The sequence below is a fragment of the Salmo trutta genome, chromosome 3 (assembly GCF_901001165.1).
Source record: "Salmo trutta chromosome 3, fSalTru1.1, whole genome shotgun sequence".
Lineage (NCBI taxonomy): Eukaryota > Metazoa > Chordata > Actinopteri > Salmoniformes > Salmonidae > Salmo > Salmo trutta.
Genome location: NC_042959.1, coordinates 46,868,217 through 46,881,883, shown reverse-complemented (window position 1 = coordinate 46,881,883; position 13,667 = coordinate 46,868,217). Strand labels below are relative to the sequence as shown.

At 43.8% G+C, this 13,667-nt stretch overlaps 1 protein-coding gene across 1 annotated transcript; it reads right to left on the bottom strand.

The window, feature by feature from the left end:
- Positions 1-899: 899 nt before the first annotated feature.
- LOC115176450 (prolyl 3-hydroxylase 3) lies at positions 900-13,301 on the bottom strand. Its single transcript, XM_029736496.1, has 16 exons — positions 12,827-13,301; positions 12,374-12,558; positions 11,756-11,914; positions 11,018-11,210; positions 9,934-10,065; positions 9,559-9,701; positions 8,510-8,599; positions 8,286-8,338; positions 8,094-8,173; positions 7,759-7,886; positions 5,810-5,905; positions 5,548-5,698; positions 4,549-4,666; positions 2,828-2,903; positions 2,233-2,373; positions 900-1,512 (listed from the first exon to the last, which is right to left on the bottom strand). Exons 1-16 carry the CDS (start codon positions 13,137-13,139, stop codon positions 1,333-1,335), a joined length of 2,238 nt encoding a protein of 745 aa, XP_029592356.1. The 5' UTR covers positions 13,140-13,301; the 3' UTR covers positions 900-1,332.
- Between the last annotated feature and the right edge of the window lie 366 nt (positions 13,302-13,667).

The window sequence follows — 13,667 nt, the reverse complement described above, 5'->3', positions numbered from 1 at the left end:
GCAATCTGGGTCAGGTGAGCACGATTTGAAAGCTTGTTCTATTGTCAACAAGTTGTGTACGCTCTGACAGTGTTAGGCTTTCACAAGGCAATTCAGAGAAACCGATCGTAATTTTGGTGCGCATAGAAAGGAGTCATGAGTGGCATTCAGGTGCGTGTGCCACGGCACATTCTCTTAACAAACAAACATAAGCTCATTCTGTTCAGAACAATGATGCCATGTCGTCTTGTAACTGTACATCAAACATAGTGATCATAAACGTTGACACTATATGACATGAGTTTTATGATTTGTAAATGTGAAGTGCACGTTTGGTCCCTGATGGGTATTTGGCTTGCTTGTATGACATCAAAGCTGTGTTTATTATAATCCTCAATGTCTCATCTTTCAAAAATACATTGAGTCGTCGTAATTCACAGCGTTTCGCTCACTCCGTCAACAAAACATTTGCAAAGGTGGCCCAATTACCGGGAGGGATGTGGGCAACTTCTTGTCGTGTGCGGTGCTCAAGTCCAAAACGGCGGTCAGTCAAAACCCATACAGCGCTGTGGAGCGCAAAGCCAGAGCTCCGACGTCGTGGATAGCGTTTTACTGTACAGCCACTACGTTCTAAATCTGCCATGTTCAACCCGTAAACGGGTATAAGTGTAAAGGGTTAAACAGTTGATAATGCAGGAGGTTTGGAGTTGATCTTTTAACCTTTTACAGGGTTGTGTATGAGAGATTTTGTGGATGTCGATGTTTAATAGGTCATGGTTTTAACGTGTAATGTGTATGGCATTGACCCAATAAAGGGAATTTCTAAATTGTCACTTATACCTCTTTCCCGACAGAGGGGATATGCCACTTCGGAAGCACCTCAGCTATGGCTTTTTCATTCCCACTCTTGCGACTCTGTCCACCATTTTGTAAACATTTTATTCAATATCTTTTAAGTTTCTCCAGCAGGTATGTAACAATTATTACATAGCAAACACTAAGGCATACACTGTAACACAAATGAACTGATTGTCAATGGAGGGGGTGGAAAGACACACAATCACGTAACACAGTCTCAAAGAGAAAGCGTGAGGGAGAGAGATCGAGAAAGACAGACAAAAATACCTTCTTTTCACAAATGGTCTCACAGACAGAGAGAGAGAGGAAAAGAGGAAGAGCGTGGGTAGGGATTGAAAAGCCTGGTGTAAAAATAGAGAAGAGTTCAACGGTCTTTTGGGAGAGGGGACTGGTGGCTGGACCGGGACGGTCCACCAAGTAGGACAGGGAGGTGAACAGGACTACCCCGTTGTTCAGCGTGGGTGGTTCAGTCTTTAAATCCATCACAGCGCCTCATCACAGCTCGTCCTTTCCCCCCGTCACCCTGCCCCTCCCTCTACTCCTCGACGACTGGCTTCCGCTTCTACCACTCCGAGCCGGGGAAGCGGTGCCCTCTCTTCCCTCCTCTTTTACTTCTCCTCCTTTCGTCACACTCTGTCCATCCGCAGCCCACAGGGCCTCGGCCTCCTCCCTCTCCTGCATGAGGCACAGAAGGTACAGTAATGTGAGGTAAAGTGAGGTTGAACGGACCTTATTCACACCACGGCCGCGATCAGACAAAATCCAGGCTAGCTGGGTAAGAAACAGAAGTGCTCCTTTCAAATCTAGGGAAAATTGTGCCAGAACGTTCCTCACGTTCAACCTTAACATTATAGATTATTCATAAACCGACCAACGGTAAAATCGAAGTGCCTATGTTATTTGACTGCCAACCCTATCTGACATAGACGTATTCTTCAAAAGTGATATCTAAACAAAAAGGGAATTAGCATAGGGAAAATAGCTTAGAGATGTAAGCGCTAGTTGGGGTAAAATGAAAAAGCAACCACCATTACATTTGCATGTATGTTCTGTTTGTTTGTCTGCAGCTGATCTTGTTGCTATGTACAGTACGTTGCTATAAACAATAACCATGCAGTCACTTTTGTAACTTCACCGCTTGTGGTAGAAATTCACCATAACCACTGATCTATGATCAGCTTCGCCTACCTAACCATTAATACAATATATTTATTTTTAAAAAGTGGTTAGGGGTAACAGTAACACTTTTTTTTTTAAACTCTATAGCGTTATAGCGTTAGCCTGGTCCCTGATCTGTTTGTGCTGTCTTGCCAACTCCTATGGTCATTGTCATGCCAAACATATCTGATCTGGGCCAGGCTTTTAAAGAGCAACCAATCCAATAACAGTTCTCACCATATCCCTGTGGTGCTTCTCCTTGGTGAACCAGAGGGCCAGTGCACACCTGCGGCCAGCGGTCACAGCGGTCACACCATGGGGGTTGACAGGACCGGAGGAGAACCCCACCAGTCGACCACAGGTGGGCTTCACCCGGGCCTACAGACAGACAGAGAGAAAAAGGGAGAGAGAGAGAGTAAAAGAGAGAGGAAATGAGAGAGAGAGAGGAAAAGAGAGAGGAAATGAGAGAGAGAGAGGAAAAGAGAGAGAGAGAGAGAGAGGAAAAGAGAGAGAGAGGAAAAAAGAGAGCGTCAGAAAGGGTAGCCTCCATAAGGGCCGTGCTAGAATGGATAGAAGAGGCAATATTGTCAGAACTTACTGAGAATTACACACAACACAAACTATTTGTTCTTAATTTAGCTTTAGGGCTAATAGGTGTACGGTTACCGAACGGGTTAAGGTTATAATTGCATATGTTAGAAAGCTGTGCTTCCATCCTTTCTAGCACGGCCAGATAGCGATGACCGGGACACGGTGGGGCATAGGTCAAAGGTCATGTGAAGATCAGCCAGTGTAAAGTGTTCTACTTGAGTTTTAATGTCAAGTGACTTACTGTGACAGTCTTGGCATCCCTGTCTGTGAAGAAGAGCTCCCCACCGTCAAAGTCATCGTTCAGATACAGCACGGCGCTGGAATGGAATCAGACATGGTCTTAGTGGGGCACTTAACAAGTCTAGTCAAAGTTGTCAGTTGCCATCTTTATTGCTTAGTAAACAAACCTAGTGGTACTATATAGCACTCTGCCAGAGGCACGTCACATTATTTCCTCACACCCCCCTGCCTGAAATCAAGAATCTTAGACTAGGCTGTGGAATGGCACCTGTGTTCGTTTGAATGCTGTGTTTGTTTACCTTCGAATGAGACCATCAAACAGTGTTAGTATTAAGATGTCATGCCGTACTGGTTTGAGTTTGTTCAGGATGGGAATGTCTGTTCATGTAATGTACATACACTCCCCTCCGTATGTATTTGGACAGTGACGCAATGTTTTCAAATGTGGCTTTACACTCCAGCATTTTGGATTGGTGATCAAATGTTTCATATGAGGCGACAGTACAGAATGTCACCTTTCATTTGAGGGTATTTTCATACGTATCTGTTTTACCGTTTAGAAATAAAAGCATTGTATGTATCTAGTCCCCCCATTTGAAGAAGTCATAAGTATTTGGACATACGGTGCATTCGGAAAGTATTCAGACCCCTCGACCTTTTCCACATTTTATTACGTTACAGCTTTACTCTAAAAATCCTCATCAATCTACACACAATACCCCATAATAACAAAGCAAAAACAGGTTCACATTCTTTTGCAAATGTATTAAACATAAAAACTGAAATACCACATTTACATACTCAACTAGTCTAAAGAACAGTAGTGTATCTGGAGCATCAGAATTTGTGGGTTTGATTACAGGCTCAAAATGACCAGAAACAAACACTTTCTTCTGAAACTCGTCAGTCTATTCTTGTTCTGAGAAATGAAGGCTATTGCACGCGAGAAATTGCCAAGAAACTGAAGATCTCGTACAACACCGTGTACTACTCCCTTCACAGAACAGCGCAAACTGGCTCTAACCAGAATAGAAAGAGGAGTGGGAGGCCCCGGTGCACAACTGAGCAAGAGGACAAGTACAGTAGAGTGTCTAGTTTGAGAAACAGATGTCTCAAGTCCTCAACTGGCAGCTTCATTAAATAGTACCCGCAAAACACCAGTCTCAACGTCAACAATGAAGAGGCCACTCCGGGATGCTGGCCTTCTAAGCAGAGTTGCAAAGAAAAAGCCATATCTCAGACTGGCCAATAAAAATAAAAGATTAAGATGGGTAAAATAATACAGACACTGTTCAGAGGAACTCTGCCTAGAAGGCCAGCATCCCGGAGTCGCCTCTTCACTGTTGACGTTGAGACTGGTGTTTTGCGGGTACTATTTAATGAAGCTGCCAATTGACAACAAAATACATAAATTGTTTCTATTTGTAAATGGTAAAACAGATATGTGTGAAAATACCCTCAAATAAAAAGTGACATTCTGTACTGTCGCCTCATATGAAACAGTTGATCTCAAATCCAAACTGCTGGAGTATAGAGCCAGATTTACAATTTTAGCTTCACTGTCCAATTACATACACATGGGAGTATATGTGGTATTATATAGCTCAACTTCCAAGTCTTGTGTGTGTTTTTTTAAGTGTAATTACATGTTTTGCCAGAATGCTTGTGTGTGTTTTTGCGTCCTGACAGCTTGTGCGTGTGCGCGTGAATGTGTGGGTGTACCTCAGGTCTCTGTGTGTAAAAGCAGGTGGTTCTCTCCAGCACTGTCTGGTCTCAGGTTCCAGTAGACAGTTGTCCACATGAACAGGGTGAGACAGGTCCAGTCTCCCCTCCTGGTCCCCTGGACAGGACACACAACACAAGAGGGCCATGTTCATTAGGCACCGATGGATTCTGGGTACTAACTCCTATAAACTAGGGATAGGGTTAATTATCAGGTATCCTATTGAAATATTGAGTGCTTAGGTTCAGAGGGTCTACACCAGAAGTGAATGGTTATCTGTAGGAGGAAGGTATATGGTGTGTACAATTAAGCTTGGAATGTGCTGAGTGCAGGGAAAACGATCACATGTGGCAGGCATTGATAAGGGGAGAGAGCCATGGATTAGCGATGAAGGGGTCGAGGTCAGGTCAGGTTAAGGGAGAAAGAAAAGTTTGTGGCCCGTATCACTTAGTTTCCTGCCTAGCAATAAAGATACAATGTAGCGAGAAGGAGGAGACTCCACCCAAAGTGGGGTACATATACCACAACTATTGTAAACATGTCTTTGTCTAATGCAGCTGTATTGACACTCTGGGAAGAATAAACTTGGTTTGAGCTTTCTGAGTGTCAGTTGAGTTTTTACTCTGAAAATTAGAACCTAACAACACCACATGGAAAAATATGGACTGAAATAGAGGTACAACCTGGAGTTGTCCAATAAGAAACACTCATTTTAGTTTTCAGTTGCAAAACGTTTTAGACAGTTTTCCATTGCATGCCCTAATGAACACAACGGGTGACATAACACAGAGCAGATAAGACACCTGATACAAGTCAGGGGTTAGCTATTGGGTTACACTAGAAATGGGAAAAGCGTTTTGCATTGAGACCCACAAATGTAATATATAATGAAGTCAACAGAACAGATGGAAATGACATTGAAATATGAAGATGTGAAACCAAACATTTTTGGAACCATCATTTCAAGAAATAGAGGGCATTGCTTGAGTGGACCATACCTGTGATGGCGCTGCGGCACACTAGATGTGTGTCGGAGAAATGGAGTCCTGAGGGGCTCCTGAAGTAGGAGTGCAGGAGGGTTCTCACCCTCTCCCCCATCTCATGCAGCAGCTTAGCGTCTGATTGGTTCACCATTCCGTCCTGAGCCAACTGCAGAGCCGAAAAGTGTTTAACTGTTCATTAGCTATGTGGCCATGTGAGACAGAGAGATAGACAGACAGATGGATAGATAGATTTCATCTCCAGATCCATCGTTCTCACCTTGACAGCTCTGAGGACAGTCAGGCCCTCAAACTTCTCATGGGGTGTGTGTGGGGACCGTCGCCCCCGGTAACCGTCCCCAGCGGACGCAGCAGCCTGTCAGGGAAAACACAGGAAGTCATCATGGAGGATATGAGCTCATAGCCCTTTTTGAATACTTCTGCTATTGCTGAATTCCAAATCCACCCCTGGCTCATATCCCTAAGAACCATAAAGATCAGGGCCTAAATTCAGAAAGTGTATAATATATATATATAGTACCAGTCAAAAGTTTGAACACACCTACTCATTCAAGGGTTTTTCTTTTTTTTTTACTATTTTCTACATTGTAGAATAATAGTGAAGACATCAAAACTATGAAATAACACATATGGAATCAAAACCAAAAAAGTGTTAAACAAATCAAAATATATTTTATATTTGAGATTCTTCAAAGTAGCCACCCTTTGCCTTGATGAAAGCTTTGCACACTCTTGGCATTCTCTCAACCAGCTTCATAAGGTAGTCACCCGCTACCTGTGTTGTGACAAGGTAGGGTTGGGTATACAGAAGAAAGCCCTATTTGGTAAAAGACCAAGTCCATATTATGGCAAGAACAGCTCAAATAAGCAAAGAGAAATGACAGTCCATCATTACTTTAAGACATGAAGGTCAATCAATACGGAACATTTCAAGAACTTTGAACGTTTCTTCAAGTGCAGTCACAAAAACTATCAAGCGCTATGGTGAAACTGGCTCTCATGAGGACCGCCACAGGAATGGAAGATCCAGAGTTACCTCTGCTGCAGAGGATAAGTTCATTAATTACCAGCCTCAGAAATTGCAGCCCAAATAAATGCTTCACAGAGTTCATGTAACAGACACATCTCAACATATACTGTTCAGAAGAGACTGCATGAATCAGGCTTTCATGGTCGAATTGCTGCAAAGAAACCACTACTAAAGGACACCAATAAGAAGAAGAGACTTGCTTGGGCCAAGAAACACGAGCAATGGACATTAGACCGGTGGAAATCTGTCCTTTGGTCTTACGAGTCCAAATTTGAGATTTTTGGTTCCAACCCCCGTGTCTTTGTGAGACGCAGAGTAGGTGAACAGATAATCTCCGCATGTGTGGTTCCCACCGTGAAGCATGGAGGAGGAGGTGTGATGGTGTGGGGGTGCTTTGCTGGTGACACTGTCAGTGATTTATTTAGAATTCAAAGCACACTCAACCAGCATGGCTACCACAGCATTCTGCAGGGATACGCCATCCCATCTGGTTTGGGTTTAGTGGGACTATCATTTGTTTTTCAAAAGGACAATGACCCAAAACACACCTCCAGGCTGTGTAAGGGCTATTTGACCAAGGAGAATGATGGAGTGCTGCATCAGATGACCTGGCCTCCATAATCACCCGACCTCAACCCAATTGAGATGGTTTGGGATGAGTTGGACCGCAGAGTGATGGAAAAGGAGCCAACAAGTGCTCACCATATGTGGGAACTCCTTCAAGACTGTTGGAAAAGCATTTCTCGTGAAGCTGGTTGAGAGAATGCCAAGAGTGTGCAAAGCTGTCATCAAGGCAAAGGGCGGCTACTTTGAAGATTCTCAAATCTAAAATATATTTTGATTTGTTTAACACTTTTTTGGTTACTACATGATTGCATATGTGTTATTTCATAGTTTTGATGTCTTCACTATTATTCTACAATGTAGAAAATAGTAAAATATAAAGAAAAACCTTGGAATGAGTAGGTATATCCAAACTTTTGACTGTATATATATACTGTATATGGCCCCTGATATGCTCGGTGTGATTTTCACTATATTGCAGTTTTAGTTATTATTTCCAATCCAATGGGAAACACCAAAGGGACAGGGCTCATTCAAATTCCATATCTCTGTTGAACTTCTCTTCCTGTGTTTGAGGGAGTCTTGTTTCCTGAGCGAATCATATGCAAGCTTACGGTCGCTAGGCGCAGTACTGTATCGCATTCCTTCTGATCTAGAACTCCGTCCAGCATGACACGATTAGTTCCATTTAAAGAATTGTCGTCCATGCTGATGGTGACACCAACCTGAGGTACGGGGCCCCCTGGGGAGGGAACAGAACAGAGGTGTGAGTGAGACACAGGAAGAGGGTCCACACACACACACACACACACAAACATTTAAATCAAATAAATGTTTATCAGATTAGTGTTTCCCAATCCTCAGAGACCCGAGGCAATTATGTTTTTTTGTCATTACCAATCCGTCAATGTGTGCTTGTAACATGCCAAACACTAATGTTTATCCTTACCTGCGTAGAACCCACTATCGTCCATCTCCAACTCTTTCTCTCCCTCCTTCATTTTCTCATTCAGCACTTCCTTTTCTGCTCTGGAAATCAAAAAGGAAATGGCTTTCAACCGCCCAAAAGCACTTCAAAGCCCTTTCTCTCCACACTCCCGTCCTCTTTTGCAGTAACTTTCTCCTTCACGTTTCCTCTTACCTCCATGTGTCTCTGAGCAATTCAGGAACAACCTCCTCTGGAGTCCAGAGATCCTATATGGGAGGGGAAAAAAACACAAAAGGAACAAACTGCTGTATCGTTCAGTTTGAAAGTAAATGTGAGTGACCAAATCAGAACCATATATAGCTTAGATATACAGTAGCTACTTTATGGCTCTGGGCCAAACCAGATCCAGTGATAATCAATAAACAACTTTATCATACCGGGTCGGTGAAATTGAAGTTGAGGTTTTCCATTCCGAAGTAGAGTAGCTTTTTCTCCTGCAGTGAGCGGCTCACATACCTGGCTATCTCCTGAGAATATAAAGACAGAGATAGAGGCTTAGACGCACCTTAGAGGCTGCTGCCCTATGGACATAGACATGGAATCACTGGTCACTTGAATAATGTTTACATAATGTTTTACTCATTTCATATGTATATACTGTATTCTACTGTATTCTAGTCAATGCCACTCCAACATTGCTCGTCCTAATATTGATATATTTCTTAATTGCATTCTTTTACTTTTAGATTTGTGTGTATTGTTGTGAATTGTTATACTACTGCACTGTTGGAGCTAGGAACTAAAGCACTGTCACGTCCTGACCAGTAAAAGGGGTTATTTGTTATTGTAGTTTGGTCAGGGCGTGGCAGGGGGTGTTTGTTTTGTGTGTTTCTGGGTTTTTGGTGTATGTTCTAGGTTATCTATTTCTATGTGTTTATCTAGCTTTTCTATTTCTAGGTTAGTTTTGTCAATGACCTCCAATTAGAGGCAGCTGGTTGTTGTTGTCTCTAATTGGAGGCCATATTTAGTTGTGTTTGTTTTCACTTGTGTTTGTGGGTGGTTGTTTCCGGTATAGTCTGTGCACCTTACTGGACTGTTTTCATCGTTTGTTTTGCTTAAGTGTTTTTTCTTTAATAAAATAAAGAAGATGATCAATATACCCGCTGCATTTTGGTCCACTGCTTACGACGACCATGACAAGCACGTCCCTACACCTGCAATAACATCTGCTAAATATGTGTAAGCGACCAATATATATATATATATATATATATATATATATATATATATATATATATATATATATATATTTATGTATTTTAATTAAATTAAAAGAGTGATGCCTACAGAGAAAACCAATATACTGGTCTTCACAGTAGAGTAAGATAATGTATCTATCAAATTTGAGGAGTGTTGTTTATAAAATGAAACCTCCCTTGTGGGCCAGACTAGGGGTTGTTGATTTGAGGCTGAGCACCATTAGTACCTGGGAGGGCTTTGTCCCATGTGCCTCAGTGACGCCTCCCAGTGTCTCTGTGTAGAGCTCCAGGTTACTGAGGGAGTCTTTGTCTGAGGGGTAGAACAGGAGGAGAGACCGCAAAGAACGCACCGCTCCTCCTAGATCGCCCGCTGCGGGAAATAGGGGAGAGAGAGAGAGGGAGATGGGCTTTGGTCGTTCACTAGATATGTCAACTCCTGTATGAAGCACCAGAGCCCATTTAAAATAATACATTTATTTCAGGTGCCATATCCTGGCCAGTATCATCAGCTGCAGTAGAAGCAGAGTTACCATCATAATTGTCGTTAGCGTCATCATGTGGTCATTACTGTAACTTCAGATATGACCGTTCCCCTGTCTAACCTTTGAACTGTGCGATGTGTAGATGCTCCAGCTGTGTGGGTAGGAGGTCTTCCTGGGCTGAAATCCTTCCGGGTCGTGTCGCCACCTGGGTCACACAGGCCTGGTGGCAGGACAGGAGGGAGAGGGAGAGTGCTGGAGGATGGGAGATAAAAATCACATGATAAGGAGAAGGAAAGATTAGGAAAGTAGAGAATAGCATAAGAATAAAATAGTAGGACCACTATCCTATACATGTAAAACTAATTACAGGCTTCCCGAGTGGCGCAGTGGTCTAAGGCACCGCAGTGCTAGCTGTGCCACTAGAGATTCTGGGTTCGACCCACGGGGCGATGCACAATTGGCCCAGCGTCGTCCGGGTTAGGGGAGGGTCCTTGTCCCATCGCGCACTAGCGACTCCTGTGGTGGGCCGTGCGCAGTGCACGCTGACACTATAGCCTGGTATACGGTGTGGTGCGGCTGGCTTCCGGGTTAAGTGGGCATTGTGTCAAGAACCAGTGCGGCTTGGTTGGGTTGTGTTTCGGAGGACGCACGACTCTCGACCTTCGCCTCTCCCGAGTCCGTACGGGAGTTGCAGCAATGAGATAGGACTGTAACTACCAATTGGATACCACAAAATTGGGGAGAAAAAGTGGTAATACATTTTAATTAAAAAATAAGAATTACAATCTTTGCTTTGTTTTGGACCAACCCAAATATGCACTGACATTATACTGTTTACAGTCAGCTGTCTTGGTAACACTCCCCCTATAATAAGGCCTTTATAACGCTATATAACACTATTACCTTACAGATATTTTCAGCCTACTAGAGGTTCAGCCTACTAGCAATGAATGAGCTATAGCCCTGCATAGACAACCAGCTTCATGAACACAAACATGTTTTTCCTGTGACCTGTGTGGTCCAGTGGTTAGTGTCACATGTACAGCCCAGCTTCCAATCTCAGCATGGGTTCAATTCCGACCCATGCCCTTCTGACTCACAATCTCTCCTGCTTTTTCTGTCCTCTTCACTGTCCTATCTCAATAAGGATATATAAAACCCTTAAAAATATCAATTTTTAAACAAACAAACGTGTTTTTCTCACCTGCAGCCTTCTCAAACACCCCGTCCATTCCGTCCTCTCCTCTGCTCTCAGGGAGCCGCTGTGAGGCGACCTCACACTGCGCCCGGCACTCGTCAGTCTGTCTCAGTGTCTCGTTCACACACTCCCTCCATTTCTCCACGGCGTGCGTCCAATCAGAGGAGGCCTCAGAGGTGAGGGCGGAGTCGTACAGGGACTGTGGTTAATAGAGGGATGGAGGTTATGGGTAAGAGGAAGGAGGAATGTTAGCTGGAAAGGTTGGCTATAATTGGTGAACATCAAGAACAGAGTGCAATGGAGAGGAGTCATCGATGGCCTATACTCCCAATGGGCATAGTGAGTACGGAAAGCACGAAGACTTGCTGGAGACAAACAAAACAGAGCAGTGAAATTAACTGCATTTTTTTGTTTACTGTTAGGCTTTAGTGATATCAAAAGTCCAGTGAAGTTCACATGATGTATTCTCATTTATAGTACACTCCATTAGTAACATGTTATCAGGAATGCCGTGTGTGCATGCAGAGGTTACTGTGTGAGCCTGAAGGGCTTTTACGATTGGTTAGGTACCTAAGGTGAAACACAGAGAGGTATTTGAACCCTCAGGCCACATGTGGGAATCTTCAAAGAATATTTCTTACGACAAGATTCATGAATACTTATTTATGCATCCAATCTAGCATTTATTTGACCATTTCTCAGACACACAACCCTCCCCCCCTCTCCCACTCTTTTTTTTATTACCCAGTGTTTCTCTGTCTCCATCTCTCTATCCTGGAATGCGTCCTCCGTTACTCCCTCCATCCGTCTATACTTCTCAATGTTGTTCCTCATCTCCAGGTGGCTGGGGTTGGCCACGAAGAATGTGTGGGCTGCTGACGCCGCCTTTTGTACTTTCCCTAGCTGAGGAAGAAGAGGGGGGAGGAGAGGAAAAGTTGAAAGGGATAGAGAATGAGGTAAAAGACGAAGAGGAAGAGCAGAGGGGAGGAGAGGAGGGGAACGAGAGCGAGCGAGAACGAGGTAGAAGATGTAGAGGAGGAGGGGAAAGAGGGGAGGAGGAAAAAAAGAACAGCAGGATGAGGTAGACGATGAAGAAGAAAAGTTAAGTACAGATGACATAGAGTGCATGAAGACCACAGCTGTAGTTGTAGGGTATTGTTGCTACAGTATGTAGTAAAGTGAGCTAGCGCATTACATCATATAGGCCTTATACCAGAGTAACTAACTACCAGTGGATAACCAATGTAATCGCTTTAGCGTGCAATGATGCAGCACTTAGCACTTCAGATCTACAATTCAACTGTTAGCCACGCATATGCACAGGAACATAATGAAACAGCGGGTGAATATACTAATAGTTACATTCCAGTAGACGACCTGGAGGAAGTTATAGGGGTTCCGGGTGCTAAACTCGTACTCGATGTCGGCAGACACAGGAAGCTGTCCTGCAGGAGTGACAGCACGTCCCAAACAGAACCGCACACACTCAGCCCGCCGCTGGACCCAGTCCACTGCCCATAGGTCCCACACATTCCCTTTCTCGGTGTCTGAGGACACACACACACACACACATACACAGCAGAGATGCTACATTACTGGAATGTACCATACCAGGACTGTCTTGCACTCATGACCATAGATAGATAGGGTCATCACTGACTCCCGAGAGATATCTAGGCCCTAATGCAAGCTGTGATTGTAAGTGGCAAACAGAAGCTTATGATTTAATATATTTAATGCATGCATACAGCACACTCGTGGAGACAGAGAGACATACTCTCTATCACACATACAACACAGTAAACACAAACACACCCAGCTTTGGGAGCCTGTCATGTCCCGCTGGCAGACATTCTTCATGGCACTGCCGTCGTGTCCGAAACAGAGCCTCCCGGGTCGTCATCGACTTTTCGAGCAGCTCCGCAGCTTTCTCCCACTCCTCGCTAAAGTATGCACGGACCCCGGTATAATACAAAACATCGTAAGAGGGTATGAGTCCGGGCGCAGATCCTGCAGAAGCCCCGATGCCTGCAACAGGAGAGGTGAAATCGAAGAATGAGAAAAGATAGTGAATAAGAGAGATGTGCAGCGCCACGTAGACGGAGTTGTGATTTGCGAAAAGCGCCATAGCATGCCGTAGTTATTTTGGAGAAGGAGAGGGGGAGGAACAGGGCCAGAGTAAAGTGGGGAAAGGCAGGAAAGACGTGCTAGAGAAGGAGAAGGAGTGGGATGGGTGGAGAAAAGGAGAGGCAGTACACTTGAAAGTAGATTTATTGACACAGTAAAAAACAGTGTTTGGAAGCACTAAAATAATATTATCGTCTAGCTTAGTGTACATGCCTACAGTCTACACACACTCATCCATAACACTGTATAGGCTACACACACAAAAACATTGTTTCCATTCTTCATAGTCTCCTATTTTTTTCATAGCAGAATTTCTTCAATCAAACTATTTAGGCTATATAGGCCTACTTTACCAACGTCCCACTCACCAAACATCAATCATGGCAGGTCTGAACATGCAACATGTAACATTTTTACCCTGTTTGACTACAAAGTAATTTGTTCATCAGCATTAAAGGTGGCAGCTGATATGACACATCCGATCCTGTATCTTTCCCATAGTCTATTAATTACAATGAATAGACCATTT

What these genes read in the sequence shown, in the direction of transcription:
- LOC115176450 (XM_029736496.1), bottom strand. Translation starts at nt 13,139, where the DNA reads ATGGCGCTTTTCGCAAATCACAACTCCGTCTACGTGGCGCTGCACATC. An exon ending in GTGCCGCAGCGCCATCACAG is followed by an intron (nt 4,667 to 5,547) that starts GTATGGTCCACT and finishes TGTCCTGTCCAG; the next exon opens with GGGACCAGGAGGGGAGACTG. An exon ending in GGGATGCCAAGACTGTCACA is followed by an intron (nt 2,374 to 2,827) that starts GTAAGTCACTTG and finishes GTCTGTCTGTAG; the next exon opens with GCCCGGGTGAAGCCCACCTG.